The sequence below is a fragment of the Sorex fumeus genome, unplaced genomic scaffold (assembly GCF_029834395.1).
Source record: "Sorex fumeus unplaced genomic scaffold, SorFum_2.1 ptg000122l, whole genome shotgun sequence".
Classification (NCBI taxonomy): domain Eukaryota; kingdom Metazoa; phylum Chordata; class Mammalia; order Eulipotyphla; family Soricidae; genus Sorex; species Sorex fumeus.
Genome location: NW_026606179.1, coordinates 21206055 through 21231960, shown reverse-complemented (window position 1 = coordinate 21231960; position 25906 = coordinate 21206055). Strand labels below are relative to the sequence as shown.

General features: G+C 58.1%; 2 protein-coding genes across 2 annotated transcripts; both read left to right on the top strand.

Annotated features, from left to right (window-relative positions):
- The first annotated feature begins 2215 nt into the window (after window positions 1-2215).
- Window positions 2216-4684, top strand: ZBTB32 (zinc finger and BTB domain containing 32). Its single transcript, XM_056136518.1, has 5 exons — window positions 2216-3054; window positions 3505-3578; window positions 3685-3753; window positions 3875-4039; window positions 4229-4684. The coding sequence occupies exons 1-5, from the start codon at window positions 2216-2218 to the stop codon at window positions 4501-4503; spliced, it is 1422 nt and encodes a 473-aa protein (XP_055992493.1). The 3' UTR covers window positions 4504-4684.
- An 895-nt stretch (window positions 4685-5579) lies between these two features.
- On the top strand, window positions 5580-25841 carry KMT2B (lysine methyltransferase 2B). Its single transcript, XM_056136575.1, has 37 exons — window positions 5580-6129; window positions 7173-7245; window positions 7492-9548; window positions 9776-9889; window positions 9984-10134; window positions 10571-10850; window positions 11010-11065; window positions 11267-11545; window positions 11832-11926; window positions 12231-12329; window positions 12457-12570; window positions 12878-13024; window positions 13115-13210; window positions 14049-14166; window positions 14622-14735; window positions 14883-15067; window positions 15153-15242; window positions 15331-15435; window positions 15521-15594; window positions 16049-16170; window positions 16260-16351; window positions 16428-16565; window positions 17159-17317; window positions 17564-17684; window positions 17761-17839; window positions 17934-18094; window positions 19033-19263; window positions 19343-20636; window positions 20726-20815; window positions 20891-21000; window positions 23464-23601; window positions 23675-23749; window positions 23825-24002; window positions 24474-24581; window positions 24695-24778; window positions 24898-25027; window positions 25107-25841. The coding sequence occupies exons 1-37, from the start codon at window positions 5767-5769 to the stop codon at window positions 25380-25382; spliced, it is 8196 nt and encodes a 2731-aa protein (XP_055992550.1). The 5' UTR covers window positions 5580-5766; the 3' UTR covers window positions 25383-25841.
- The last annotated feature ends 65 nt before the right edge of the window (window positions 25842-25906 follow it).

Sequence of the window (25906 nt, the reverse complement as noted above, 5' to 3'; positions counted from 1 at the left end):
CTGAACAATTGGGAGTTATTAGGCATTTTGGTACATAGTGAGATCAATATTACTGGATGAATGAAAATTTTCCCCTCAATAAGGGATTAATGAATAATGAGAAATAGAAAAAGAAAATTAAGGGGGCTGGAGAGTTAGTATGGAGGGCAGAGCACTTGCCTTGCAAGTGGTCAACGTAGGTTTGATCCCCAGCACCCATGTGGGTCTGCCAAGCCCTGCCAGGAGTTATCTGTAAGCACCATTCAGGTGTAACCCAAAAAACAACAACAAAAAATAAATCTTTCAGATTCATCCTTTGCCCAGGTTGAGGAGTGCTAAAGTATGAAAAGAGGGGAACCTGAGAACCAGGCCCTTTTGGGCAGGAAATGAGATAAACCCCGGAGTCCTGATTTCAGAGAAATATCATTTGTCATCAGCCCAAGAAAAGGAGTTTTTCTCTTTGGAGACCACCACAAGCCCTTCCTGGGGTTGCCCCTCCACAGCTTGCTGGGAGGATCTGAGTCACCCCATACAACCAAGTTCCCAGTGGTGGCCTTGATGACAGGGGTCATTCCCACAGAGTACCAAAGCTTCCTAGTATCGATTCAGGGAGGAGGAGGAGGCATGCTCTGGGTTTTCCTTCACTCTTTAGACCCAATTATTTCCATCCTTTTTACTTTCGAAGTAGTAGAAATAACATCCAGCTGTTAGAGCTCTCCTGATACTTCTAGGAAACAATATTATTTGGTGCTATGTATGAACAATCCACTTTCATATGAAAGTTATTTCATATTCACTCCCACCTTCAAATGAAGTAAGCAGAGGTTATCCCTATTCCAAAGACAAGGAGGTAATGGGGCTGAAAGGTGACTTGCCTGAGGTAGCTCAGTGGTGCAGAGACAAGTCTCAAAGGCAGGACTGATTATTACAAAGTTTCTATTGCCTCAGCTACACTTCTTTGAAGTTCCCAAATGAACTGAGTCAGGAGATAGAAGGGAATGCCTGGGTTCTGGAAGTAAAGGGAATGGTCTCTTGGACAAGTAAAGCAAAGACGGCGCTATAAAATCACACCCTTATCAGGGGCTGAAGCAGGCTAGTACTTGGGACATCCAATGGAAGACAGTGAGGTTAGGGGCGGGGCCAGCGGGGGTGGGGGGCACCCAGGAACCCCAACAGCAGTTCAGAGCATGCGGTGTCCAGGAGGAAGCAACAACTGGTGAGTGGTTGCTTCTCCCCAGATGAGACTTTCGTCCCATTGTACCCCTTTCTGTCCACTTCCTGCCCACCTGTGACTCCATCTCTGAGATGTCCAGGTAGTAATAAGACATTGAGGCCTGTATCCTCCTCTCTGGGCTCCTGGTTCCTTTCTTAAAAGTCAATATGGTGGTTTTGATGCGTAATACCCTTCTGCCTTGTTCGGTTTTCCTTCCACTTCTTTTGACTTTTAAAAAGCAAAATTAAGCCATTCACTTACCCTGATCTTGAAACAGCCTCTCTATCTAAGGTTTCCTCTCCAGAGCCAAAGCCTTCTTCAAAACTTCTCTCCACCCTTGGCTTCTGTGCCTGCTCTCCAGAGTCACAGAATGAGCGTCTTTGGGGTCTCCAGTTTCTTCTCTGAGGATACATTTCTAGAAGCTTCAACTTCAGGGAGATGTTGGTACAGAGGCTATAGCTTCTTCCCATCTTGATGCCCTTTTAGCCTGTCAGGACCCTCAGCTCTGAGATAAGTTCGGTGTGTGGGTATCTGGGAGGGGTGAGGGTAGACACAGCTTTCTAAACTATGCCCTGACGCTGGGTTTTCTACATCTCTGCTGACTGCATTTTTCTATCAGGAAAGCCAGGCCTACTTAAGAGGTCTTTCCCTTCAGAGGGCCTTGGAGAGAATTAACACCATCAGCTATGCTTTTAAAAAAGCCAGAGACTATCAACTGGCAGTCCTGTTTCTACAAATCTTAACCTCACTCTAATCCTTGCTCTCTTTCAATCCTGAATTTGGTGTGATTTCCAATCTCCTCTCACCAGCACCCCACTCTTGGCATATTATGATTCTGGACCAAGTCAGGCTCTCTTGTGGTTCATTTATTCCATTCAGCAGAGCCCTGATTCAGAACCAGCCACTCATTGTCTCTCCCCTCACCTCCACAGGCTTGAGAATTTGCTGTTCCTCCCGCCCTTTTTACCATGGACCCCACACTGTGGCCTTTTACTCAAAACTTCTGAGACTGTTACCCCAGCGATGCCCTGGCCTCCAATAATACTGTCTAGTCCCTATGGCTCTGACCGGCTAGTGCGTCTTGCAGCCAGACTCCGACCAGCACTATGTGACGCCCTGATCACTGTGGAGAGCCAAGAGTTCCCTGCCCACAGCCTGGTGCTTGCGGGTGTGAGCCAGCAGCTGGGCCGCAGGGGCCACTGGGCTCTGGCGAAAGGCATCAGCCCTTCCACCTTTGCCCACGTGCTCCACTTTGTTTATGGGGAGAGTGTAGAGCTGCAGCCAGGGGAACTGGAGCCCCTCGAGGAGGCAGCCAGGGTCTTGGAAGTTCCGTCCCTGGAAGAAGAATGCAGGAGGGCTCGAAGGGACAAGGCTAGAGAAGAAATGGGTCCTGGGATGAAGGTATATCAGGGGGAGCCAGAAAAACTTGCACAGAATTCTGAGAGAGAGCCAGGGGTTCTTAAAGAGAAATCAAGACCAACGAAGTTTGTTGGTATTGGTGGGAGAGAGCAGGAGACCCAGCGGGAGCACAGGCCAGCAGGAGAGAGCCCAGAGCTGTCAGGGGCAATGCAGGCGAGTGAGGGCCACAGGGAGGCAGATGGGAAGCCAGAAGCTATCATGTGGAGGAGGGAAAATGCGGGAGGTTCTGAGGAAAGTCTTGGGGAGTTCCCTGGCCCCCTGCCCCCACCAGGTTCTGTTCAAACCATTAGCACCCCTAGACCCTGGCAAGGGGAAGCCCCGTGGTTAGGGGAGGGCCAGCCTGCCCTGTGGAGCATCCTGCTGTTGCCACCCAGATGTGGCAATCCCTTCTCCTATAGTAGCCCCATCACTGGAGCCTGGCAGTTCTGGCCTTGGGACCAGAGGTGAGTGAAGATCTCTCTGGCTGGGGAGGGAGTGGCTCAGAAGAGGCAGTGGTGATGGGTGGCAGGGCACCCTGTTTCTTACTGACTCACTTTCTGAGCTGGACATAGAACAAGCATATCGGGGCTGGAGCAATACAGCGGGTAGGATATTTGCCTTGCACGCGGCCGACCCAGGTTCGATTCCCAGCATCCCATATGGTCCCCCGAGCACCGCTAGGAGTGATTCCTGAGTGCAAAGCCAGGAGTAAACCCTGAGCATCACCGGTGTGACCCCCCCACCCCAAAAAAGCCAAAAAAAAAAAAAGCAGTTCACTGTGAAAACCAAAGCCCAGCCTCTGGGGCGACTCATGCTCCTCCCTCTCCAGGAAGGGGTTGGTCTTCAGGAAGAGGTTGGTCTGATACCCCCTAGATTTTGCCAAGGTTGTTAACACTTTCCCACTCCACCCCCAGGATCCCACCTCCCCAGCATCCCCACAAAGGGTTCTGGGGCCAGAACCAGTTGGCTTCCTCCAGCCCCACCCCAGGTAAGCCTTTTATGCTCCTGACAGACCTTACAATATGGTGCTTTTTTCTGGGACTGGGACTTAAGACTCCAGCCTGAGCAAGGCATCTCGTCCCTGCTTCCTCCAGGTTCCCTCCCCCAGGGCCCCACCCAGCTCATCCCTGGGGAGATGGATGAGTGCGATCAGAGGCACAGAGGTGAGTAGGGATAGGGCGGTTTGGTCCCTGCCCCATAGTAATCCCTGAGGTCTTGCCTGGGTGCCCAGTGACCTGATTCTGGGATTCCCAGCCTCGTCCTATGCCTTCTCTATCCTCCCAGAAGCTTTTGCAACCTCTGTGGGTCATGTGGGCACAGCAGGCCACCGGTCTCGCCAACAGCCTCCCTTGCCCCCTCGTACCACATCTCGGCCCTATTCTTGTTCTGTCTGTGGCAAGCGATTTTCACTCAAGCATCAGATGGAGACACACTACCGCGTCCACACAGGTATGGGCGCCCTGCCCAGTTTGAACGGTCTGCTTGCTTTCAAACTTCGGTGGGCCAGCGTGAGCCCCCCTCTGCAGGCCTGGCCCCCTGTAACCCCCTTGCCCATGGCACTACCGACCCTTAGGTCAGCCTACACCACCTTTCCATTTTTTTCCTTTTCTTACCGGGCTTTCTCCTCGCCGCTGCTAGGAGAGAAGCCTTTTTCCTGTAGCCTCTGTCCCCAACGCTCCCGGGACTTCTCGGCCATGACCAAGCACCTGCGGACGCACGGGGCTGCACCCTACCGCTGTCCTCTGTGCCAGGCCGGTTGCCCCAGCCTGGCCTCCATGCAGGCGCACATGCGCGGCCACTCGCCCAGCCAGCTCCCGCCGGGATGGACCATCCGCTCCACCTTCCTCTACTCCTCCTCGAGACCGGCCAGGGCCTCGCCCTCTCCCAGTAGCGCCCCTTCCTCCACCACCTGACGGGCGGTCGGGAGCTTCCTGGGCCACAGCCAAGAGTAGGACTGCAAAGGAAGGACAGTCCGCGGCGCGGGCCGCGCGCCTGCCGCCGAGCCGTCCGGCTCCCAGAAGCGCCGCCCCGAGTCCTCTCCCAGATGACCGCGGGCCGCAGACGCCCCGCAGGGAGCCTCGAGCGGGAGGCAGGGCCGGCCGAGGGCTGGAAAGTCTGCACGATGGGGGTGGGGATGGGGGTGGGAGGGTAACTGCGAGGGTCTGGCGATCGCATCGCCACAATAAAGTTTTTCGTGCCTCGTTTCAGGAGCCGAAAGCGGAGTCCCGACTTGAGTCGGTGCGGGAGGGAGGGGGCGGGGAGGCGGGCGCGCGGCCCGGCCGGTCCACGGTCCTGCAGCGGCCCCTGGCGGCGCTGCGTCCTCGGCTCTGAGCGGCAGCCCCTGCGCTACCCGGGCTCCCGGTCGGACTCCGGAGGGCTTGGCGTCCGGACAATTTTAGCGGCCTGCCCTGGTCGGGGAGGTGGTGAGAACCCAGTCGCTCGCCCCTCTCACGGCAGGCAACGGTGCGCTGAGCCCCGACTTGGGGCTCGAGAGGACCGCCGACTCCACCCGGCTTTCAGCCGCCCGCCTCCCCTCCTGGAGCACAGGGGCCTCTCCTGCAACTTCCCTCTACGCTGTGCGGAACTGCCAGCAGGTCGCGCACCGCATTGAGACCACTGCCCCTTTGCCGCCGGCCCTTCCCCAGCCCACGCCGCCGGCGGTCGCCAACTTCAGTTCCCCAGTCCCCGGGGTTCCCAGGGACCTGAGCCCACGGCACCCTGGGAGCGGTAGTTCACGAGGGTCACTGGCCTCGGCAGGAACAATGGGCGGCGTCGGGGGCGAGAACCACACCTCCCGGCGGCCCCGAAGTTGGCTTTCCTGGGTCCGGCCGGGCCCCCGGAGTCCCGGCTCTCGCGGCCCTCGCTCCCGGGGGCAGGAGCCAGGCGCTGGACTACATTTCCCGGAGGCCCCTGCGCCTCCGCCGCTCCGTGGCCGCGGTGCGGGGTCTGCGCCCCCGAGGCGCAGTCCCGGGGTGACGGCCCCGCGGCCTCGGACTCCCGCTCCCGTGGTGCCCCGCGCGCGGCGGGCGCAGCCCCCGGCTCCCGCCGGCCCCGCGGCGGCGCTGCTTGTTGTCGTGCCCCGCAGCCGCCCCGCCCCTGCTCTCGCTCCCCTCCCCCCGGCCTTGCGCACGGGCCGCCCCTCCCCCCGCCTCCCCGGCCCCTCTCACGGTGCCAAGATGGCGGCGGCGGCGGGCGGCGGCAGTTGCCCCGGGCCTGGCTCCGCGCGGGGCCGCTTCCCGGGCCGGCCGCGGGGCTCCGGCGGGGGCGGGGGCCGCGGCGGACGGGGCAGCGGGGCCGAGCGAGTGCGGGTAGCTCTGCGGCGGGGCGGCGGCGCGGCGGGGCCGGGCGGAGCCGAGCCGGGGGAGGACACGGCCCTGCTCCGTTTGCTGGGGCTCCGCCGGGGCCTGCGCCGGCTCCGCCGTCTGTGGGCCGGCCCGCGCGTCCAGCGGGGCCGGGGCCGGGGCCGGGGCCGGGGCTGGGGCCCGAGCCGGGCCAGCGCGCCGGAGGAGGAGAGCAGTGACGGGGAATCCGACGATGAGGTGAGGCAGTCGGCGGCGTCCCCGGCGCCGGGCGGGGCGGAGGCCAGGGGCTTCCAGGGAGCTGGGGAGGTCCCCGGGGGGTGGCGTGGGGAAATGGGGGGTCCCCGGGGTCGGAGCAGGGGCCTTGGCAAGAGGCCTGGGCGGAGCGGGGCTGCGCGGAGCTGTCGGTGGAAGGGGCCTCGGAAAGTGGCCGGGGCAGCCCTGGCTGCAGCCGGCCGCCTGGGCCCGGGGCAGCTCCCGCCGAAGTGTGCCCGGGCTCCCCCGTCCTGGAAGTTGGCAGCGCCGGGGCAGTGGAGGTTGGGGCGACCCGGCGCCGGCGCCGCCTGCCCGAGCCGCGGTGGTGGTTGACAGCGGCAGCGTGGTCAGTGGAGCCAGGCTGGGGCTCTGCGTGCGCCCTGCCCTGCCCTGCCGCCCGCACCGCCCGGCGAGCCGGGGAGCCGCTGCCCCGAGGCCGGGGCCCCCGGGTGGAAGGGAAAGGGGCCGAGGGCGCCCGCCGGCGGGTCCACTGCTGCTCAGGCTTTCTCCCCCAGCCTCCGAAGAGGCAGTGAGGGTTGGGGTGACCTGCCTCAGGCAGCACGGTCGGTCGTGCCCCGGGGGCCCCAGAGTGGAGCCGATTGGCGGAGGCGCACGCTCTGCTTGGGTGGCCCGTTCCCAGCCTCCGTCTGGGAGACCCTCTGGCTGGAGGGTGCAGAAACAGGTCCTCGCATTCTCCTGGAGGCGCAGCAGAGAATCTGAGGGTAGCGTCTGGCCGCCTGACCTGAGGAGACCTTGCTGTGTTCCCTTCTGGGCCAGCAACCACCAGTGCTGGTCCGGTTCCAGGCTTGAGAGTTGAAAGTAGCCCCCTTGCCCCGGTGCCCCCCTACCTCAGGAGAGACCCGACTTTCTCCTCCCCTCACGGTGAAGGGGTCTTAGTGCTTTTGTAAGCAGACAGGTTAGGTGAAGGGGGAAGCGGGGAATATTCCTCGATACCTGAGTCTGAGGTGGAATGAGGGCTTTGGCACTGACTGCTGTTTCTCCCCTCCACCCCTGGTCCCCTAAATCAGGAGTTTCAGGGTTTTCATTCAGATGAAGATGTGGCCCCCAGTTCCCTGCGCTCTGCGCTCCGATCCCAGCGAGGTGAGTGACGGGGAAAACTCTACCTCTGTAGCCTTACAGGAATGTTATTCTCACTCTTGTGTCAGCTCCTCCCTGTTCCACTAGAGTCTCCCATCAGTTACTGAGTGTGTTCTGTGTTCCGAGACCAATCTAGGCTGGGCTGTGGGGGAGAGAGATAAGTAAGACGTAGTCCCTGCCCTCCTGGAGCACGTTCCTCAGCCCACAGGGCTAGCTTGACCCATCTCCCCACACCTATTTTCCTTTTAGGTCGAGCCCCCCGAGGTCGGGGTCGCAAGCATAAGACGACCCCCCTTCAGCCTCCGCGTCTAACAGATGTGGCTCCTACCCCCACAAAGACTCCTGCCCGGAAACGGGGTGAGGAGGGCACAGAACGGATGGTGCAGGCACTGACTGAACTTCTCCGGCGGGCCCAGGCACCCCCAGCCCCCCGGAACCGGGCATGTGAGCCCTCTACCCCTCGTCGTTCTCGGGGACGGCCTCCAGGACGGCCTGCAGGCCCTTGCAGGAAGAAGCAACAAGCAGTAGTGGTGGCAGAAGCAGCTGTGACAATCCCCAAACCTGAGCCCCCACCTCCCGTGGTTCCCGTGAAACACCGAACTGGCAGCTGGAAGTGCAAGGAGGGCCCAGGCCCAGGCCCTGGGACCCCCAAGCGTGGAGGACAGTCTGGGCGAGGAGGCCGAGGAGGCAGGGGTCGAGGCCGAGGTGGGCTGCCCCTTGTGATCAAGTTTGTTTCAAAGGCCAAAAAAGTGAAGATGGGACGATTGTCCTTGGGACTTGAATCAGGTCAGGGTCAAGAGCACCATGAGGAAAGCTGGCAGGATGCCCCCCCAGGAAGAGTTGGATCTGATCAGGGAGAGAATCCCTCCTGGAGGAAGGCGCAGAACCTGGAAGAAGAGGAGGGCGAGGAGGAGAGAGAAGGAAAGAAAGATAAGGAGGAAGGGGAAGAGAAGGAAGAGAGAGCCATAGCTGAGAAAGAGATAATGCTCGCTGAGGAGAAAGAAGAGGCAAAGCTGCTCGCCCCACCCCTGACTCCCCCAGCCCCTCCACCACCACCTCCACCACCTCCTCCTCCTCCCCCTCCTCCTCCTCCCTCCCCTCCCTCTCCCCCTCCCCCCTCAACATCTCCACCCCCGCTTTGCCCTCCGCCCCCCTCAGTTTCCCCCCTACGCTTACCGTCCCCTCTCCCGCCTCCTGCCCCGGAGGAGCCCGAAGAACCCCCTTCTCCCATGATCCCAGCCACTTGCTCCAGGAGGAGGGGCCGGCCTCCCCTGACTCCCAGCCAGCGGGCGGAGCGGGAAGCTGCTCGGGCAGGCCCGGAGGGCACCTCTCCTCCTGCTCCAGCCCCCAGCGCCACCACAGGCAGCCTTCTGGAAGAGAGTCCCACTGTGGTCCCCAAAAGTACCACCTTCCTAAAGAACATCCGGCAGTTTATTATGCCTGTGGTGAGTGCCCGCTCTTCCCGTGTCATCAAGACACCCCGGAGATTTATGGATGAAGACCCCCCCAAGCCCCTGAAGGTGGAGATCTCACCTACTCAGAAGCTTCCCGTTGCCTTCTCCCCACTTGCCCCCCAGGAACCCGCACCGGCCCCCTCCCCACCTCGTGCCCCAACCCCCCCATCTACACCTGTCCCACTTCCTGAGAAGAGAAGGTCTATTCTAAGGGAACCCACTTTTCGTTGGACCTCACTCACTCGGGAACTGCCTCCACCTCCCCCTGCCCCTCCACCCGCTCCACCCCCACCACCTGCCCCTGTCACTCCACCCCGGAGGCCCCTGCTCCTTCGGGCTGCTCAGTTTACCCCAAGTGAAGCCCACTTGAAGATCTACGAATCGGTGCTTACTACTCCTCTTGGGGCCCCTGAAGCCCCCGAGCCAGAGCCTCCTCCCGCCGATGACTCTCCAGCCGAGCCTGAGCCACGGGCAGTGGGCCGCACCAACCACCTCAGCCTGCCTCGATTTGCCCCCGTGGTCGCCACTCCTGCTAAGGCCGAGGTGCCCCCTCCTGGGGCTCCCGCCCTGAGCAATGGGCAGCAGGCTCAGCTACAGCAGCCCCTCCAAGCCTTGCAAACGCAGCTGCTGCCTCAGGCACTGCCACCACAGCAGCCACAGGTCCAGCTGCAGTTACCATCGCTGCTACCACAGCCGCCAGCCCCTCTGGAAAAGGCCCGGATTGCAAACCAGAGTTCTGTACCACTGTCTGGTGTAGAGGAGAAAATGTTCAGCCTTCTCAAGAGAGCCAAGGTGCAGCTGTTCAAGATCGACCAGCAGCAGCAGCAGCAGCGAGTGGCAGCTTTGATGCCGGTGAGTGTGGGGGTTTGGTTGTGCACCTGCACCCAGTCATCTCGCCGAGATTCTCTGCACACACACACACACACACCCGCCCCACCATCGTCCTCCTCAGTACCCTCCAGCATCCTAAGGCACTCTCAGAGCCTATCTTTCTCTTGACCCATCCCGTCCCCATGCTGGTTCCCTGCTCCTTCCTTTCTGTCCTTTCTGGCCTCTGACCCTGTTTCTTCCCTCTCCAGCCAAGCCCTGGTGGGCAGATGGAGGAGGGCATGGGGACTGTCAAGCAGATGCCAGACCGAGGTTCTGTCAGGTGTGAAGATGACGCTCTGGAAGCTAAGAGAGAGAGACCATCGGTACGGAGTGGGAGGAAGGGTTCCCTTTGGAGGCAGCTGGCTGCAGGAGCCCAGGGCCAGGTCCCTGCAAGTACCCCTCCTCTCTCTTTCCCAGGGCCCTGAGTCCCCTGTGCAAGGCCCTCGCATCAAGCACGTGTGTCGTCATGCTGCTGTGGCACTGGGTCAGGCCCGGGCTATGGTGCCCGAAGATGTTCCCCGCCTCAGTGCTCTCCCTCTCCGGGATCGGCAGGACCTCGCCACTGAGGGTAGGGGCGGATATATTTGTGGGGATATTTGATGGCTCTGAAATTTGGAGGTGAGGAAATACACCAGGAGCTTAGGAGAGTGAGAGATTAGTTGGGTGCTTGGGGCTCAGTAGAAATGAGCTAGTGTGTCAGGCCTTAGAGAAACAGGTCTGGGGGCATCTGTTCTGTGTAGTGTGGGAAAGGGATTTAGGGGAGAATAAGAAAATGCGGTATGGGGACTGGAGAGCTAGTACATTGGGAGGGCGTTTCCCTTGCAAATCGCCCACCTGGGTTTAATTCCTGGTTCCCCAAGCTTCATCAGGAGTGATTCCTGAGTACAGAACCAGGAGTTGCCTTTAAGCCTCGCCACGTGTGGCTTGAAAACAGACCAAAAAAAATGAGTTACACTGCTTAGTGGCCGAGTGGCTACTTCACAACCTCCTCTCTGCTGCTCTAGATACTTCGTCAGCTTCCGAGACCGAGAGCGTCCCCTCGCGGTCCCAGCGGGAAAAGGTGGAGTTGGCAGGGCCTGGGGCAGAGTCTGAGCCTGCGGGGTCTGCAGCCACCCTGGCTCATACGCCTCGACGCTCACTGCCTTCCCACCACGGCAAGAAGATGCGGATGGCACGGTGCGGCCACTGTCGGGGCTGCCTGCGCGTGCAGGATTGCGGGTCCTGTGTCAACTGCCTGGATAAACCCAAATTTGGGGGTCCTAACACCAAGAAGCAGTGCTGCGTGTGAGTAGCTGGGGTGCAGCCTCCATTCTCACTATGGTTGTCGGTCACCCCAGCCTCCTGCCCCACCAGAGCAGAGGGATTGGCATCGTGGTGGAGAGCTTCCTCTCTTCCCCCAGACCACAGTCCCCTACCCTGGTGACCTGCTGCTCCCCTCCCCAGATACCGGAAGTGCGACAAGATAGAGGCCCGAAAGATGGAACGGCTGGCTAAAAAAGGTAAAAGTCTGTTTTAGGTTCTTGGAGTGGAGGAAGCCCTCATTTTCTTTACTTTCCTCCTTGTTCCTTTGCAGACTGCCTGTGTTGTCTTGGCTATCATGTGTTTTTATTTCTCTTCTGCCCCACTTTCTGACTTTCCTCCATCCCAGTGTCCTTGGCCCTGGTTGAGTTCAAACCTTACTAAATCCCTTGTTCCCGCAGGCCGGACCATGGTGAAGACACTGCTGCCCTGGGATTCTGATGAATCTCCTGAGGCCTCTCCTGGTCCTCCAGGCCTACGCCGTGGGGCGGGAGCTGGGGGCCCCCGGGAGGAGGTGGCGGCTCCCCCAGGATCCGAGGAGCCGGATTCCCTCCTACTGCAGCGCAAGTCAGCTCGACGCTGTGTCAAACAGCGACCCTCCTATGATATCTTCGAGGACTCAGATGACTCAGATCCTGGGGGTCCCCCTGCTCCCCGGCGTCGGACCCCCCGAGACAGTGGTGCGAATTACTTGTTGCTGCTTCTGTCACTCCTGGATTTTCTGTGTGGAAGGTTGGGGCTCCAAGACCCAGGACTTTATGGGTCTGTTGGAGAAAGTGGCTAAATATAGGGAGGTAGTTTGAGATAGACAGGGAGAACTGGTTTGTGAAGTTTTCCAGTAGCTTCTCCAGTCATCCCTGTGGGTCTCGATTAGTAGAAGAAAGCCTTGGGGATCCAGGTAATATGCGAGGTTGTTGTGTAGGGTCAGGGAAGAGGGAGAACCTTACCCTGATGTGTCTTGCCTAGAGTTTCCAGTGCCTGAACCTGAGGAGCAGAGCCGGCCCCGCAAACCTACCTTGCAGCCCGTGTTACAGCTGAAGGCCCGAAGACGCCTGGACAAGGTCAGCACAGCCCTCCCCTGCCCCCACCCCCCAACACACACACATACACCCAAACCTCAAGCCCTATGAGAGAGACCTGGTGCTCACCCTCCAGAAGCTTCTTGAGAAGTCACTCATGGACTAATCTGTATTCTGTGAGTCAACACAGGTGAAGCCCTGAGGGGTGATGCTGGCCTGTCCTTCTAGAAAACTGTGGAGGAACTGAGCAAAAGACAGGGTTTGGGCAGGTGGAGAGAGAGGGCAGTGAAGAGAGACCTGTCAACGATGGGATTGGCGGCCTTCTGATCACCTTCGTTCTTCCTAGGATGCTCTGGCCCCGGGCCCCTTTGCTGCTTTTCCTAATGGTTGGACGGGGAAACAGAAGTCTCCTGATGGTGTGCATCGGGTCCGTGTGGATTTTAAGGTAGAGTACCAAGTAACAAGATTTCTAAGTGCTGTAAGAGAAACTTGGAGAGAATGTGCACGGAGCCAGGGCTTTAACAACGTCCTGTATTCCTGCCTGCTCTCTGATCTGTGGTCTCTTCCCGCAGGAGGATTGTGACCTAGAGAACGTGTGGTTGATGGGTGGCCTGAGTGTCCTTACTTCCGTGCCAGGAGGCCCTCCAATGGTGTGCTTACTGTGTGCCAGCAAAGGCCTGCATGAGGTGGGATCTCTGACACTTTGCACAGACCCCAAGTCTTGCTTTTTTTTTTTCTTTTTGGTTCACACCCAGTGATGCACAGAGATTACCCCTGGATCGAGCACTCAGGAATTACTCCTGGCAATGCTCAGGGGACCATATGGGATGCTGGGAATCGAACCTGGGTCGGCCGTGTACAAGGCAAATGCCCTATTCGCTGTGCTATTTCCATTGGCTCTTACTGGCTGATTTTTTTGTAACCCTCTTAAGTGGGTCTTGTTGCTCCGTTTCTTGGCCTCACCATGATGTGCTCGTGTTCACTGTTCCCCAGCTGGTATTCTGCCAAGTCTGCTGTGACCCTTTCCACCCTTTTTGCCTGGAGGAAGCAGAGCGACCCCAGCCCCAACATCACGATGCCTGGTGCTGCCGCCGCTGCAAGTTCTGCCATGTCTGTGGTCGAAAAGGCCGGGGATCCAAGGTTGGAGCTCAGAGGAGCTTGGGGTGGGTGTTTAGGGGTGTTCTTCTGCCAGTAGGTTCTGCTATTGCTGTCTCTCTCCAAATCCAATAGCACCTCCTGGAGTGTGAGCGCTGCCGCCATGCTTACCACCCTGCCTGCCTGGGGCCCAGCTACCCAACCCGGGCTGCCCGCAAACGACGCCACTGGGTGAGAGATGAGATCCTTGCTTCGGCTTTCTCCTTAATGCCCAGCCACCCGCCTGCTGGAGCTTCTCACAAAAGCTCAAGGCCAGGGCTCTCACAAGAGGAAGGTTGGAGACCTTTTGAGAATTTTGATAAATGGAACTTTTGTCTGCAAAAACTTCACCCAGGGCTAGAGAGATAGTATAGTGGGTAGGGAGCTTGCCTTGCGCACAGCCAACTGTGGTCGATCCCCGGCACCCCAAATAGTCCCCCAGGCATCACCAGGAGTGATTCCTAAGTGCTGAGTCAGGAATAAGCTCTGAGCATTGCCTGGTATGACCCAAACTCAATAAACAAAAAGCTCCACCCAGACAAGATTTATGTGCAGAATTCTTAAAACATTTTATTAAAGCACTACGATTTACAAAGTTATTTATAGCTAAGTTTTAGACATACTATGTTCTAGCCCCAATCCCACCATCAGTGTCTTTCCCCCCCAACCCCGGCCAAGGTTCCCAGGTTCCTTCCTACCTAATCACCCACTCTCATACCCACCCCCCCGGTATATTTAAGGTATTAATATACCTTAATTTATATGAAATGGTCTCAGAGGCTCCTGGATTCCACAGCCCTGGGCTCAGAACCCCCACTTTATTCCCTCTACTCACCTTTTCTCCAACAGAATTCCCACTTCAGCCCTTTTCTAGCCCTCCCCTCTGGCCTGACTCCTCTTTCTCTCCTTTTCTTCCTTTTCCTTGCCTCTTCTACGCACTTTTGCTCTTTTCCGTGTCCTTGAGTGTTTCCTGCCTACCTCCCCTCTGTGTGCCCCTGTGATTGTCCCTTAACACCACCTTGCCCTCCAGATCTGCTCAGCCTGTGTGCGCTGTAAGAGCTGTGGCGCCACTCCAGGCAAGAACTGGGACGTCGAGTGGTCCGGAGATTACAGCCTCTGCCCCAGGTGCACCCAGCTCTTTGAGAAAGGTGGGGACCTGGCAGGGCACTGGGTCCTGGGGGGCCACTGGGCAGTGGGCCATGCCCCTAGACAGGCAGTAAGGCTGATTCTCTTAGTGCTTTTCACTGTCTTCTAGCCATAGAACCTTTTCCTGCCATTCAGGGCACATGGCAGAGAGCGTCTCTAAAGGGCAGTGGGAGTGAGTGGGCTGGGGGACCCCTCAATTTGGCAGACCCCTAGTCCTAGGACTTGCAGTTCCTAAGCCTTAGAACCTCCTAGACCCTGCAGTCCCCACTGAGCAGTTTGCAGATCTGTAGATCTGGGCTGCCCATGTCCTCTTGGTGAGGCATTGAGGCTGCAGAGGCCTTTCCCTGGACTGGCTTTCTGGAATCTGTGGGGAACCCAGAATGGGCTTCGGTGCACAGGTCAGCAAGTGGACCATGGCCTCAGGCCCTCTGACTTGCTCTCTTTCCCCTTCCTGCAGGAAACTACTGCCCGATCTGCACCCGCTGCTATGAAGACAACGACTACGAGAGCAAGATGATGCAGTGCGCGCAATGTGACCACTGGGTGCATGCGAAATGCGAAGGGCTCTCAGGTGTGTGGGCCGAGTGCCTGGGGTGCTGCCTGAATTACCCAGACCTCCAGAGGCCCTGGGGACTAAGTGACCCTTGCAGCGGAGGGGCTGTTCAGAGAGCCCTCACGTTCTCCCATGCCCTTATTTCCTTCACCCGGGACGATGTAGATGAAGATTATGAGATCCTTTCGGGGCTGCCAGACTCGGTGCTGTATACCTGCGGACCGTGTGCTGGAGCCACACACCCGCGCTGGCGAGAGGCCCTGAGTGGGGCCCTGCAGGGCGGCCTGCGCCAGGTGCTCCAGGGCCTGCTGAGTTCCAAGGTGGTGGGCCCGCTGCTGCTGTGCTCTCAGGTCTGAGGGGCTGCGGGGGAGGAGGGGTGGAGGGCAGGGTCGGCCGTGGCCCTGCTCTAGCTCTGCTGACTGCCCTGCCTTGCAGTGTGTGCAGGATGGAAAGCAGCTGCATCCAGGGCCCTGTGACCTGCAAGCTGTGAGTCAGCGCTTCGAGGAAGGCCACTACAAATCCGTGGTGAGTGGGTCTTCGGGCAGAAAGGTGGGAGCCAGGGGGAGAGGCTGGGTGGGGATGAGGGCGCCCATCCTGACAGGCCCCCTTACAGCACAGCTTCATGGAGGACGTGGTGGGCATTCTGATGAGGCACTCAGAGGAAGGAGAGACCCCAGAGCGCCGGGCAGGAGGCCAGACGAAGGGGCTCCTACTGAAGGTGTGCACTTTGGGGATGCCTGGAGGGTGGCCCCTGTCAGAGCTCCTGGGGCGGTCAGGCCTCATCTTGTTAACCTACTTCTCAGCTGCTAGAGTCTGCGTTCGGCTGGTTCGACGCCCACGACCCCAAGTACTGGCGACGGAGTACCCGGCTGCCAAAGTGAGCAAGACTGGGTAGCAGGGACTGAGGGCCAGGGTGTGGGCACCTGGGAATCCAGGGCTCACTGGACCGGGAAGGGATGAGGACGTAGAAGGGGGGTCGACCTGGGACGACTAGTTCAGAGCAGCCGAACCTCAGATTGTGGCATTTGCGCTCACTTCCATTTTCTTTTGTATGAGGGGATCAGGGCAGGGCGGCTGCTCTGGGCTTTGTGACCATGTTGGGGGAATCCGGGGACCCATGGGATCACAGACTGGTCTGCCTGCTGGAGCCAGAAGAAATCTAGAGGAAGAAAATTGCAAGCGTGGGGAACAGTGTTTCGTGGGTCCGTATTCTACCGGAGCCCATGTACTGGGAGACAGACCTGTCCGTGTGGGGAGGGTAGAGGCTGTGTGTGCATGTTTAGGCTGACCCCGGAGTGGGCTCCAGTGCAGCTGACCCTGCTTGTCCACAGCGGAGTCCTTCCCAATGCCGTTTTGCCCCCATCCCTGGACCATGTCTATGCTCAGTGGAGACAGCAGGAACCAGAGACCCCAGAATCGGGGCAGCCCCCAGGAGACCCGTCAGCCACGACTGGTAAGTGGTGGTTAGTAGCCATTGCCCCCTCATCAGTGGGCCAGGCCCTGGATTCTGCTTCTTAGTTCTTCCTTCCCACACCCCTTCAGCTTTCCAGGGCAAAGATCCTGCTGCTTTCTCACACCCGGAGGACCCCCGACAATGTGCGCTCTGCCTCAAGTACGGAGATGCGGACTCTAAGGTGAGGGCTGCGATGGGAGACCCCGAGTCCCTCAAGTCCCTGGGGACCCCCGTCTCACTCCGACTCCTGTCCTCAGGAGGCAGGACGGCTCCTGTATATCGGGCAGAACGAGTGGACACATGTCAACTGCGCCATTTGGTCAGCTGAGGTGTTTGAAGAAAACGACGGCTCCCTCAAGAATGTGCACGCTGCTGTGGCTCGAGGGAGGCAGATGGTGAGGGCGAGGGCCTAGAGAGGGCAGGATCCTCTGAGGAGGCAGTTCACCTGCTCTTCCCTGTGTCTTTCAATGCTGGTCCTGGGTTCCTTTTTTTTTTTTTTTCCTCCGTTTTTGATTGTCCTGAGGCCTGAGTGCCGAGTAGTAGCTGCTTTTTTCTTGTGTTCTTTAGTTTGATGCACGGGGGACTAAGTGTTAGACTTCTGTCCTGAACCTGTGCTAGACACTTTCCGTCCAGCGTGGCATTAGGTCTTCCGCGTGCCTGTGAGGTGAGGTGTGTCTGGGTTGGTGCCCCAAGCGGAGGGGCTGGAGAAGGCCTCAGTAGCCCGCACCTAGGACGGTAGAGATGGCAGCCCAGGGTAGAGAGGAGGGGCAAATGGAATTGTGAGGGGTTTCATGTCAGAGCAGTGCGGTCAGGGTGGAGAGGCTGCCTGGGGTTAGTTGTCTTATCTTTCTGCTTCCCGAGACCTGGGTGAAGGTTTGCTGTACCTGGGCCTTGGGCGCAGCTGGGGAAGAATCTCTGTTTGGCGTGTGCCTTGACTGCATATGCTGGGCCACAGCTGCTCCCCTTTAGCTTCTGCTTCTGTCCCTAGCGCTGTGAGCTCTGCCTGAAGCCTGGAGCCACGGTGGGCTGCTGCCTGTCATCCTGCCTCAGCAACTTCCACTTTATGTGTGCCCGGGCCAGCTACTGCATCTTCCAGGATGACAAGAAAGTTTTCTGCCAGAAACACACAGACCTGCTGGACGGCAAGGTGGGCCTGCCCCGTGAGGGAGACAGCACCTCCTTGCTCTCTCACTTTCTGCCCACTCAGGGACCCCCACCCCGACCCCCATGGCCCCTCAGGCCTGGTCCCTGCTGCCTCTCAGTGTTTCCTCCTTGTTCTCCCAGTGTCCTTTAGCCAAGCCCCCGACTGTCCAGTCCCTGCCTCCAGAACCTTCCCTCGCATCCCCCTCACCACCCACCAATCCAGCAACCCCATTCGCCACCCACCTCCCAGGAGATCGTGACCCCTGATGGGTTTGATGTTCTCCGCCGAGTCTACGTGGACTTTGAGGGCATCAACTTCAAGCGCAAGTTTTTGACGGGGCTTGAGCCTGATGCCATCAATGTGCTCATTGGTAAGCTGCGTGCCCCCCACCTCTATCTCTGTGATGCTGCTGGTCTGTCCTGACCGCACCTCCCTCTGTACCCTAGGCTCCATCCGGATCGATTCCTTGGGTACTCTGTCGGACCTCTCGGACTGCGAGGGACGGCTCTTCCCCATTGGCTACCAGTGAGCTCGCCTGGGGACTTGGTGGGGTTAGCACCTCCAGAACTGAATCCATTCCCTCAGGGCGTCCTGACCTCAGACTCTTCTCACCTGGCAGGTGCTCCCGCTTGTACTGGAGCACTGTGGATGCTCGGCGGCGCTGCTGGTATCGGTGCCGGATCCTAGAGTATCGGCCTTGGGGGCCCAGGGAAGAGCCGGTTCACCTGGAGGCGGCAGAGGAGAACCAGACGATTGTGCACAGCCCCTCCCCTTCCTCAGGTATAGTGTCACCCTGAAATGAATCACCCATCTCCTCCTCCCCTCTCCCCTAGAAATCTCCAAGGTACTTGCTGGTCTTTCCTTTGTGGTGAATCACAATGGGTAATTTCCAGGCTTTGCATTATGTGCCAGGGGCTGTGCCCCTCGTTTCATGGGAGGTGAGGGGAGAGCACCACGGTACCTGCTTATTGTGGAGTGGCAACCTCTGGACAGACTCTGAGAGCATTTGTGGCCTCTTGACTTGGGCTCTGTGCTCGAGCAGTGCTCCACAGCCCTCTGAGGAAGTGGAAGTCCTGTGGTCCTGAGGCTTCCGTGGGCACTCGCTCTCCGCCTGTCACCTGTGAACCCAGGCTGTGAGCGTGGTCAGCTTGGCTCCCACCTGACGGCTATTCTGCCACCAAGAGATGCAGCCAAACCTTGGATGACCCAGTGGGGACCAGGGGCTTGAAGCTTGCATGGGGATGGAAGAGATTTGGGTTCTGCTTGTAGGAAGGGGTTGGTTCTAGGTGGAGCATTACACGAAATGGGAAGGAGCAGAGGGTGCATTTGCCCTGTGGCTGGGAACTGGGAGGACTAGGAGCAGAAGGCAGAGACGAGCTTACCTCGGCTGGGCAGAGCCAGGGTGTGGTGGCTGCTGCATTGGATGTGGCCAAGAGATGCAGAGCAAGGAGGGTGCTGGAGAGGGCAGTGCCCCTGTGGCACGTGGGCTACTGAGGAAGAGTGAGATGGAGGTGCACAGAGCACAAAGGGAGTGGCCTGCAGGGGTGTGCAGAGGTGGTGAGAAGCCACAGAAGAAGGTGGGCCTGGGCAGTGGCTGGGAACTGACCCGGTAGTGACTAGAGATGGGGCCCAGGTGGAGGCAGCATAATCGAGCATTGGTTGGGAAACTTTGACAGACAGCCCTTTCCATCCCTGATGCGGTCCTGATGCCTCTTTAGAGACCCCAGATCATGTGGACCCCCCACCGGATACAGATGTCCTTATCACTGGAGGAGCTCCTGAGCACCACTCACCCACTCAGAACCTGGACCCCCCACTTCGGCCAGATCCAGGCAGTGCCCCTCCTCTAGTCCCCCGCTCCTTCTCGGGAGCTCGAATCAAAGTGCCCAACTACTCACCATCCCGGAGGCCCTTGGGGGGCGTCTCCTTTGGACCCCTGCCCTCCCCTGGTGAGTATCTGGGCGAGTGTGGGCAGGGCAGTGCGCCGTGAGGCAGCAGCACTGGCTGACACTCCCCTTTCACCCACAGGAAGTCCATCTTCTCTGACCCACCACATCCCAACAGTGGGAGACCCGGACTTCCCAGCTCCTCCCAGACGCTCTCGTCGTCCTAGCCCCCTCGCTCCCAGGCTGCCACCATCCCGGCGGGCCTCCCCACCACTCAGAACCTCCCCTCAGCTCAGGGTGCCCCCTCCTACCTCAGTTAGAGCCCTCACACCTACCTCAGGGGAGCTGGCTCCCCCGGGCCCAGCCCCATCTCCTCCACCCCCTGAAGACCTGGGCCCAGACTTTGAGGACATGGAGGTGGTGTCAGGACTGAGTGCTGCTGACCTGGACTTTGCAGCCAGCCTGCTGGGGACTGAGCCCTTCCAGGAAGAGATTGTGGCTGCAGGGGCAGTGGGGAGCAGTCATGGGGGCACAGGAGACAGCTCAGAGGAAGAGGCCAGCTCCACTCCCCGCTATGTCCACTTCCCTGTGACTGTGGTATCTGGCCCAGCCCTGGCCCCGGGCCCCCTCCCTGGAGCACCCCGCATTGAACAGCTGGACGGAGTGGATGATGGCACAGACAGTGAAGCTGAGGCGGTCCAGCAGCCTCGGGGCCAGGGGACACCTCCTTCAGGGCCAGCAGTAGGCCGGGCCGGGGTCATTGGGGCCTCGGGCGACAGGGCCCGACCTCCTGAGGACTTGCCATCAGAAATAGTGGATTTTGTGTTGAAGAACCTAGGGGGTCCTGGAGAAGGGGGTGCTGGGCCCAGAGAGGAACCACTCCCCCCAGCACCTCCCATGGCCAACGGTAGCCAGGCCCCCCAGGGGCTGTCCCCTAGCCCAGCGGATCCCACCCGGACATTTGCCTGGCTCCCAGGAGCCCCAGGAGTTCGCGTATTGAGCCTGGGCCCCACACCTGAGCCCCCCAAACCTGCCGCATCTAAAATTATCCTTGTGAATAAGCTGGGGCAAGTGTTTGTGAAAATGGCTGGGGAGGGTGAGCCCGTCTCTCCTCCAGTGAAGCCACCCCCTCTGCCTCCTCCCACCCCTCCTACTGCCCCCACTTCCTGGACTCTGCCCCCAGGACCCCTGCTGGGTGTATTGCCTGTTGTAGGGGTAGGGGTGGTCCGCCCTGCCCCACCGCCCCCACCCTCTCCGCTGACACTGGTATTGAGCAGTGGGCCCCCCAGCCCTCCCCGTCAGGCCATCCGCGTCAAGAGGGTGTCTACCTTTTCTGGCCGTTCCCCACCAGCGCCGCCTCCAAACAAGACCCCCCGACTGGAGGAAGATGGGGAGTTCTTGGAGGATACCCCCCAAGATCCAGGGCTTAGCAGCAGGTAGGTTGGTTTGCTGAGCCTGCAGGCTGGGCAGAGGATGGGCAAGAGGAGGGAACTCACCTTCATAGGGCTCCACCCACCCACCTCAGGTTTAGCCGAGTTCGTATGAAAACACCTACAGTGCATGGAATTCTAGACCTGGAGGAGCCTGGGGAGCCCAGTGGGGAGGAAAGCCCAAGGTGAACAATCAACCTTCTTTTCCTGGAGCGTCTGGGACCTCGGCTCTCCCCCTTCTGACAGGCCTCTTCTCACAGGCCCCTCCAGGACCACTCCCCTCTGCTGCCACTTACAGAAGGTGGGCCTTCCATTGTCTCAGATGGCCTCCCGGACTTGCTGCTCGAGTCCCAGTGGCACCACTACTCAGGTAAGGAGCCACTTCCTCCCTGACAGAATTGGACCGTTTCGAAAACACCTTCTGGGTACTGTTCGTTGGAGTCGTGTGCCACCCCTGGCCCCCGATCCTGAAGTTGAGTGCTCAAGTCATAGAGACATCCTTGGGCACCCTCCATCCCTCGCAAAAACTCATAGACAGAATCTGCGCTTATGCAAGAAGGCCTCTGAAAGTGGTCTGTCTGTTCAGTGGGCCAGGGCAGGCCTCAGCCTGGGATGTGCCAGGTCAGAGGCTCAGTGCCTCAGCAGCTGAAGATGAAGCTCTGGAACTTCTCCAGAGACAGTGGAACTCTCCTAGGACTCAGGAATAGGCGGGCATGGTAAGAAGATCAGAGTGGGGTGCCAGAGGACTAGGGAAGAGAGTAGTGAGCAGGTGCAGTGGCCCCTAGCCTCTGGAGGCCCAGAGTTGATGTGCAGAATGGGCAGGTGGCACAGGGTAGGGAATATGTGTCAGAGGCCAGAACTGCAATACCCAGGCACCTTGCCAAAAGCTCAGCTAAGCATCTGGGCGGAGGAGATGTAGCAGCAGCTTAGAAATGTTTTGTATGAAGGCTGAGACAGCAAAGCCACATATGAGGACAAAGAGATTGGAAAAAGAGTGGGAGGAGGCATGGCCATTGGGTGTGAATAGGAGATCTGAGAGGAGGCGGGGCGGTGGGGTAGGTTTAAGTGCAGGACATGGGTACACATGATGGGGCCCTTGGTGTGCACCCCAAGGAAAGTAAAACTTTGGTCATGAGGGCAGTGGGTTGCATTTAAACAAGCCAATAGTCAAGCATCTCAAGGCTCAGAATCTCTTGATTATTTGGGTCAAGTGATAGTACAACGGGTAGGACACTTGCCGCACATGCAGCAGACCTGCTTTGATCCCCGGCATCCCATATGGTCCCCAGAGCCAGCCAAAAGTGATCCTGAGCCCAGAGCCAGGAGTAAGCCCTGAGCACCGCCAGGTGTGACCCCCCCCCTCGAAAAGAATAAAACAATCTCTTGAGGAATTTCTTGTCCAGATGTTTGAATTTTTCGGCACTGCTCAGCTGCAGAGTGTGGAAATGGAGTGAGGTAGAGCAGGAGTGCTTAAGGGTATGGGGATCAGATGGCAGGAGTGTGGCAGTGAGTGTGACAGACGAGTGTGACAGCCCTGAGCAGACACACAGATCAGGGAGACTACTGCAACTTAGAGTAAGGACTGAGAGAAGTGTGCTAGGTACAGATATAGACCAGAGTGATGAGAAGGCTGAGAAAAAGTAGAAGTCAGGTGGACCCAGATGGAGACCGAGGCCTAAAGATGATGCTGGTCACCCACAAAGAGTTGGGTTTGTCGACATGGGGGAGTGGCCGTCCAGTCTCCCAAAGGAGGATCCACTCAGACACTTCCCTCAGCGCACTGCGAGCGTGCGGCCAGACTTTTGGTGCCAGCAGCGACTTTAGATGTGCTTTTCCACCTTCCTCGTAACCCCTCTTCCCTGGGTCCCAGAACCCTGCCCTGTTCTCACTTATCTGGTTGTTCTCATTGTTCCAACCTGTCCAGTCTGACCTACCTCAGGACCCTGCCCTCGTCGTCTTTCTCTCTTCTCACTCTCAGAGCTTCATCTTGCTTCTAGGCTTTAAACCCCGTTTCTGTTCTGATAGCCCTCAAATTGCTGGCCAGGTTCCTGTGCCCTGCTGCCTTCTCCCCATCTCTACCAACCAAATATGCCTTAGAGAGTCATGCCACTCACACCAAACTTTGCCTTCTCTTACCCTTACCAGTCGGTAGTGGCAGAATTATCTTTCTGATTGTTCCGGCTGCAGAGTTCTCCATGAAGCCCTTTTCCTCTCATGTCCCTCTTTAAGATCTTTAGATACTGAGAAATCCATTAAACATCTTATCGTGTCTGTATACTTGATTCTGGAAGTCTGGGCTTATATGTGTAGAAATGTTACAGAAACTGCTGCCTGTGAGAAGTACATGTGTGGGGCCAAGGAGGCGGCTCAGTGGACTGGAGCACATGTTTGGCATGCAGGAACTTTGGCTTTGGTGCCTGGCACTGCATAGTCTCTAAGCCAGGAGTGACCCTGGAGCACTGACTGATTTACGAGTAGCCCCTGAGCACCTCCTAGCATGGCTGAAAACAAAAACACAAAATAGCAAAATAAAGCTCTCCAGTTTCTTATATCTTATGTAAAAGAAGAATGAGGGCTAGATGGGTATTTATGGTCAGTTGGTTTTGAATGAATTCAGTGTGTCCTGCAGAACCATAACATGACATGCAACTGCTCACCTAGCCATTTCTGCAGAGAAGGGACCATAAGCCTTTGGGGGGGGTGGGCAGTAGGGGGAAGAATTTATGCAAATAAGCAGGTCATGAGACTCAGTGCCTGTGCATGTGCCCCAAAAGGGGCGTTTGAGCCAGAAAAGGACATTCCTCACCTGCTTTGACCTGATTTCCGGGACCAGGTGAAGCTTCGAGCTCTGAGGAAGAGCCTCAATCTCCAGAAGACAAAGAAAACCAGGCCCCCAAACGGGCTGGCCCACACCTGCGTTTCGAGATCAGCAGTGAGGATGGATTCAGTGTGGAGGCGGAGAGCTTGGAGGGTGAGTGTGGAGAACACCAATGGGTGGGAAGGTGTCCAGAGAACAGTAGTCTGATTTCCCGGACCCTCCCCAGGGGCGTGGAGGACTCTGATTGAGAAAGTGCAGGAGGCTCGAGGGCATGCCCGCCTCAGACACCTCTCCTTTAGTGGTAAGTGTCCCGCAGGGGGCTCAAGCTGGGACTTGAGCATGACTGGTGTGTGTCCTAACCTGTCACTCTCTCCAGGAATGAGTGGGGCAAGGCTCCTGGGCATCCACCACGATGCTGTCATCTTCCTGGCAGAGCAGCTGCCCGGGGCTCAGCGCTGCCAGCACTATAAGTTCCGCTACCACCAGCAGGGAGAGGGCCAGGAGGAACCACCCCTGAATCCCCATGGGGCAGCCCGTGCTGAGGTCTATCTCCGGTGAGATATTTTGGGGTGATGCCTAGGGAGCCCAGTGGGAGTTTTTAAGGGTGAGAGTTAGCTATTAGATTGGAAACTGAAGCCTGAGGAGAAGACACTAGCCCAAGAGTTACTTGAATTATCTATAATCCCGGACTGGGCTAGAGCAATAGAACAGTGTGTAGGGAGCTTACCTTGCCTATGGATAACACAGGTTCAATCTCCTGTACCCCATATGTTCCCTCAAGCCTGCCAGGAATGACCCCTGAGTGCTAACTTGAGCGCTATTGGGTGTGCCACCCCAACCCCCACCTAAAAGAAAAATCCCCAGCTTTGAGTCTTGAATGAGAGGAACGTTCACCGCATTCACTGCAGTGCCTTGACTCTTCCTTCCCCACAGCAGGCTGCTGGCCCAGACCCTAAAGCTTATCGGGGCAGCAGCATCTCAGCAGATATAGCTCTGACCCTCTTCATTTCCTTCCTTCCTCGCAGGAAGTGCACATTCGACATGTTCAATTTTCTGGCCTCTCAGCACCGAGTACTACCTGAGGGAGCCGCCTGTGATGAAGAAGAAGATGAGGTGCAGCTCAGGTCAACCAGGTACAAAGGGCAGCTGGTCAGGGTCCCGGGCTGGTCTGCTGGAAGGGTCCTAGAGTGGGACTAGGCATGGAGCTCACTCCTGCTGAGCCTGTGACACTGCGGTCCCCCATCAGACGTGCCACCAGCCTGGAGCTGCCCATGGCCATGCGCTTTCGTCACCTCAAGAAGACATCCAAAGAGGCCGTTGGTGTCTACAGGTTAGTGGGGCCTGTGGGGGAGGACACCCCTTAGGTGGAGGGATAGTTACCCTATTTGGGAGCTCTTTTGGCTTTGTCCCCCTATCCCTGAGCACCCTTTTGCCCATCCTACCCTACAGATCTGCCATCCATGGGCGGGGCCTGTTCTGCAAGCGCAACATCGACGCGGGCGAGATGGTCATTGAATACTCTGGTATTGTCATTCGCTCTGTGCTGACTGACAAACGGGAGAAGTTCTATGACGGGAAGGTAGGATGTTGTGCCATGGGATGAGGTGGAAGCAGGGCCCTCCTGGGGCACAGTGCCTAATCCTGCCCTGTCCCCACAGGGAATTGGGTGCTATATGTTCCGTATGGATGACTTTGATGTGGTAGATGCCACAATGCATGGCAATGCCGCCCGCTTCATCAACCACTCGTGTGAGCCCAACTGCTTTTCTCGGGTCATCCACGTGGAGGGCCAGAAGCACATTGTCATCTTCGCCCTGCGTCGCATCCTGCGTGGGGAGGAGCTCACCTATGACTACAAGTTCCCCATCGAGGATGCCAGCAACAAGCTGCCCTGCAACTGTGGCGCCAAGCGCTGTCGTCGCTTCCTGAACTGAAGCCGTGGTTTGCCGCCAGGGCACACCCCAGAATCCCTGCTGCCATCTTGCCCCTAGCACAGGGGTTCCCTTGTTCCTTCCAGAGCATCTCACCCCACTCGTGTCCAGGGTGGATGTGGGCGTACTGGTGGCGGCCTCTCTTTGACGCTGCTCCCAACCCTCCAGTCCACCCAGCAATCGCCCTCTACCTACTCTGGGGGCCCAAGATGTAGATACTGTACAAAGGTTTCTAAATCCCTTCTTTTCTATGCACTTTTTTATTTAAGAGGGTGGGATCCCAGGTGGGAAACCCCCCCACAATAAAGTCTGTCAATGTTTGGAAAAGTGGTCGTTCTGTTTGTACGGTGCTGGGGGCAGCCAGGGGAGAGGCTGTTTTTTCAAACTGAATGTGGAACTACATTTTCCAACCACATAATCCAACTAGGGCCTTGGGAGCGTTTCTAGGGTAACAGGGCTGCATCTGAGAGGGGTCACACTGTGGCACCTGGGGCCAAGAGAATGAGAGGTCTGTGGGGTACTCCTCT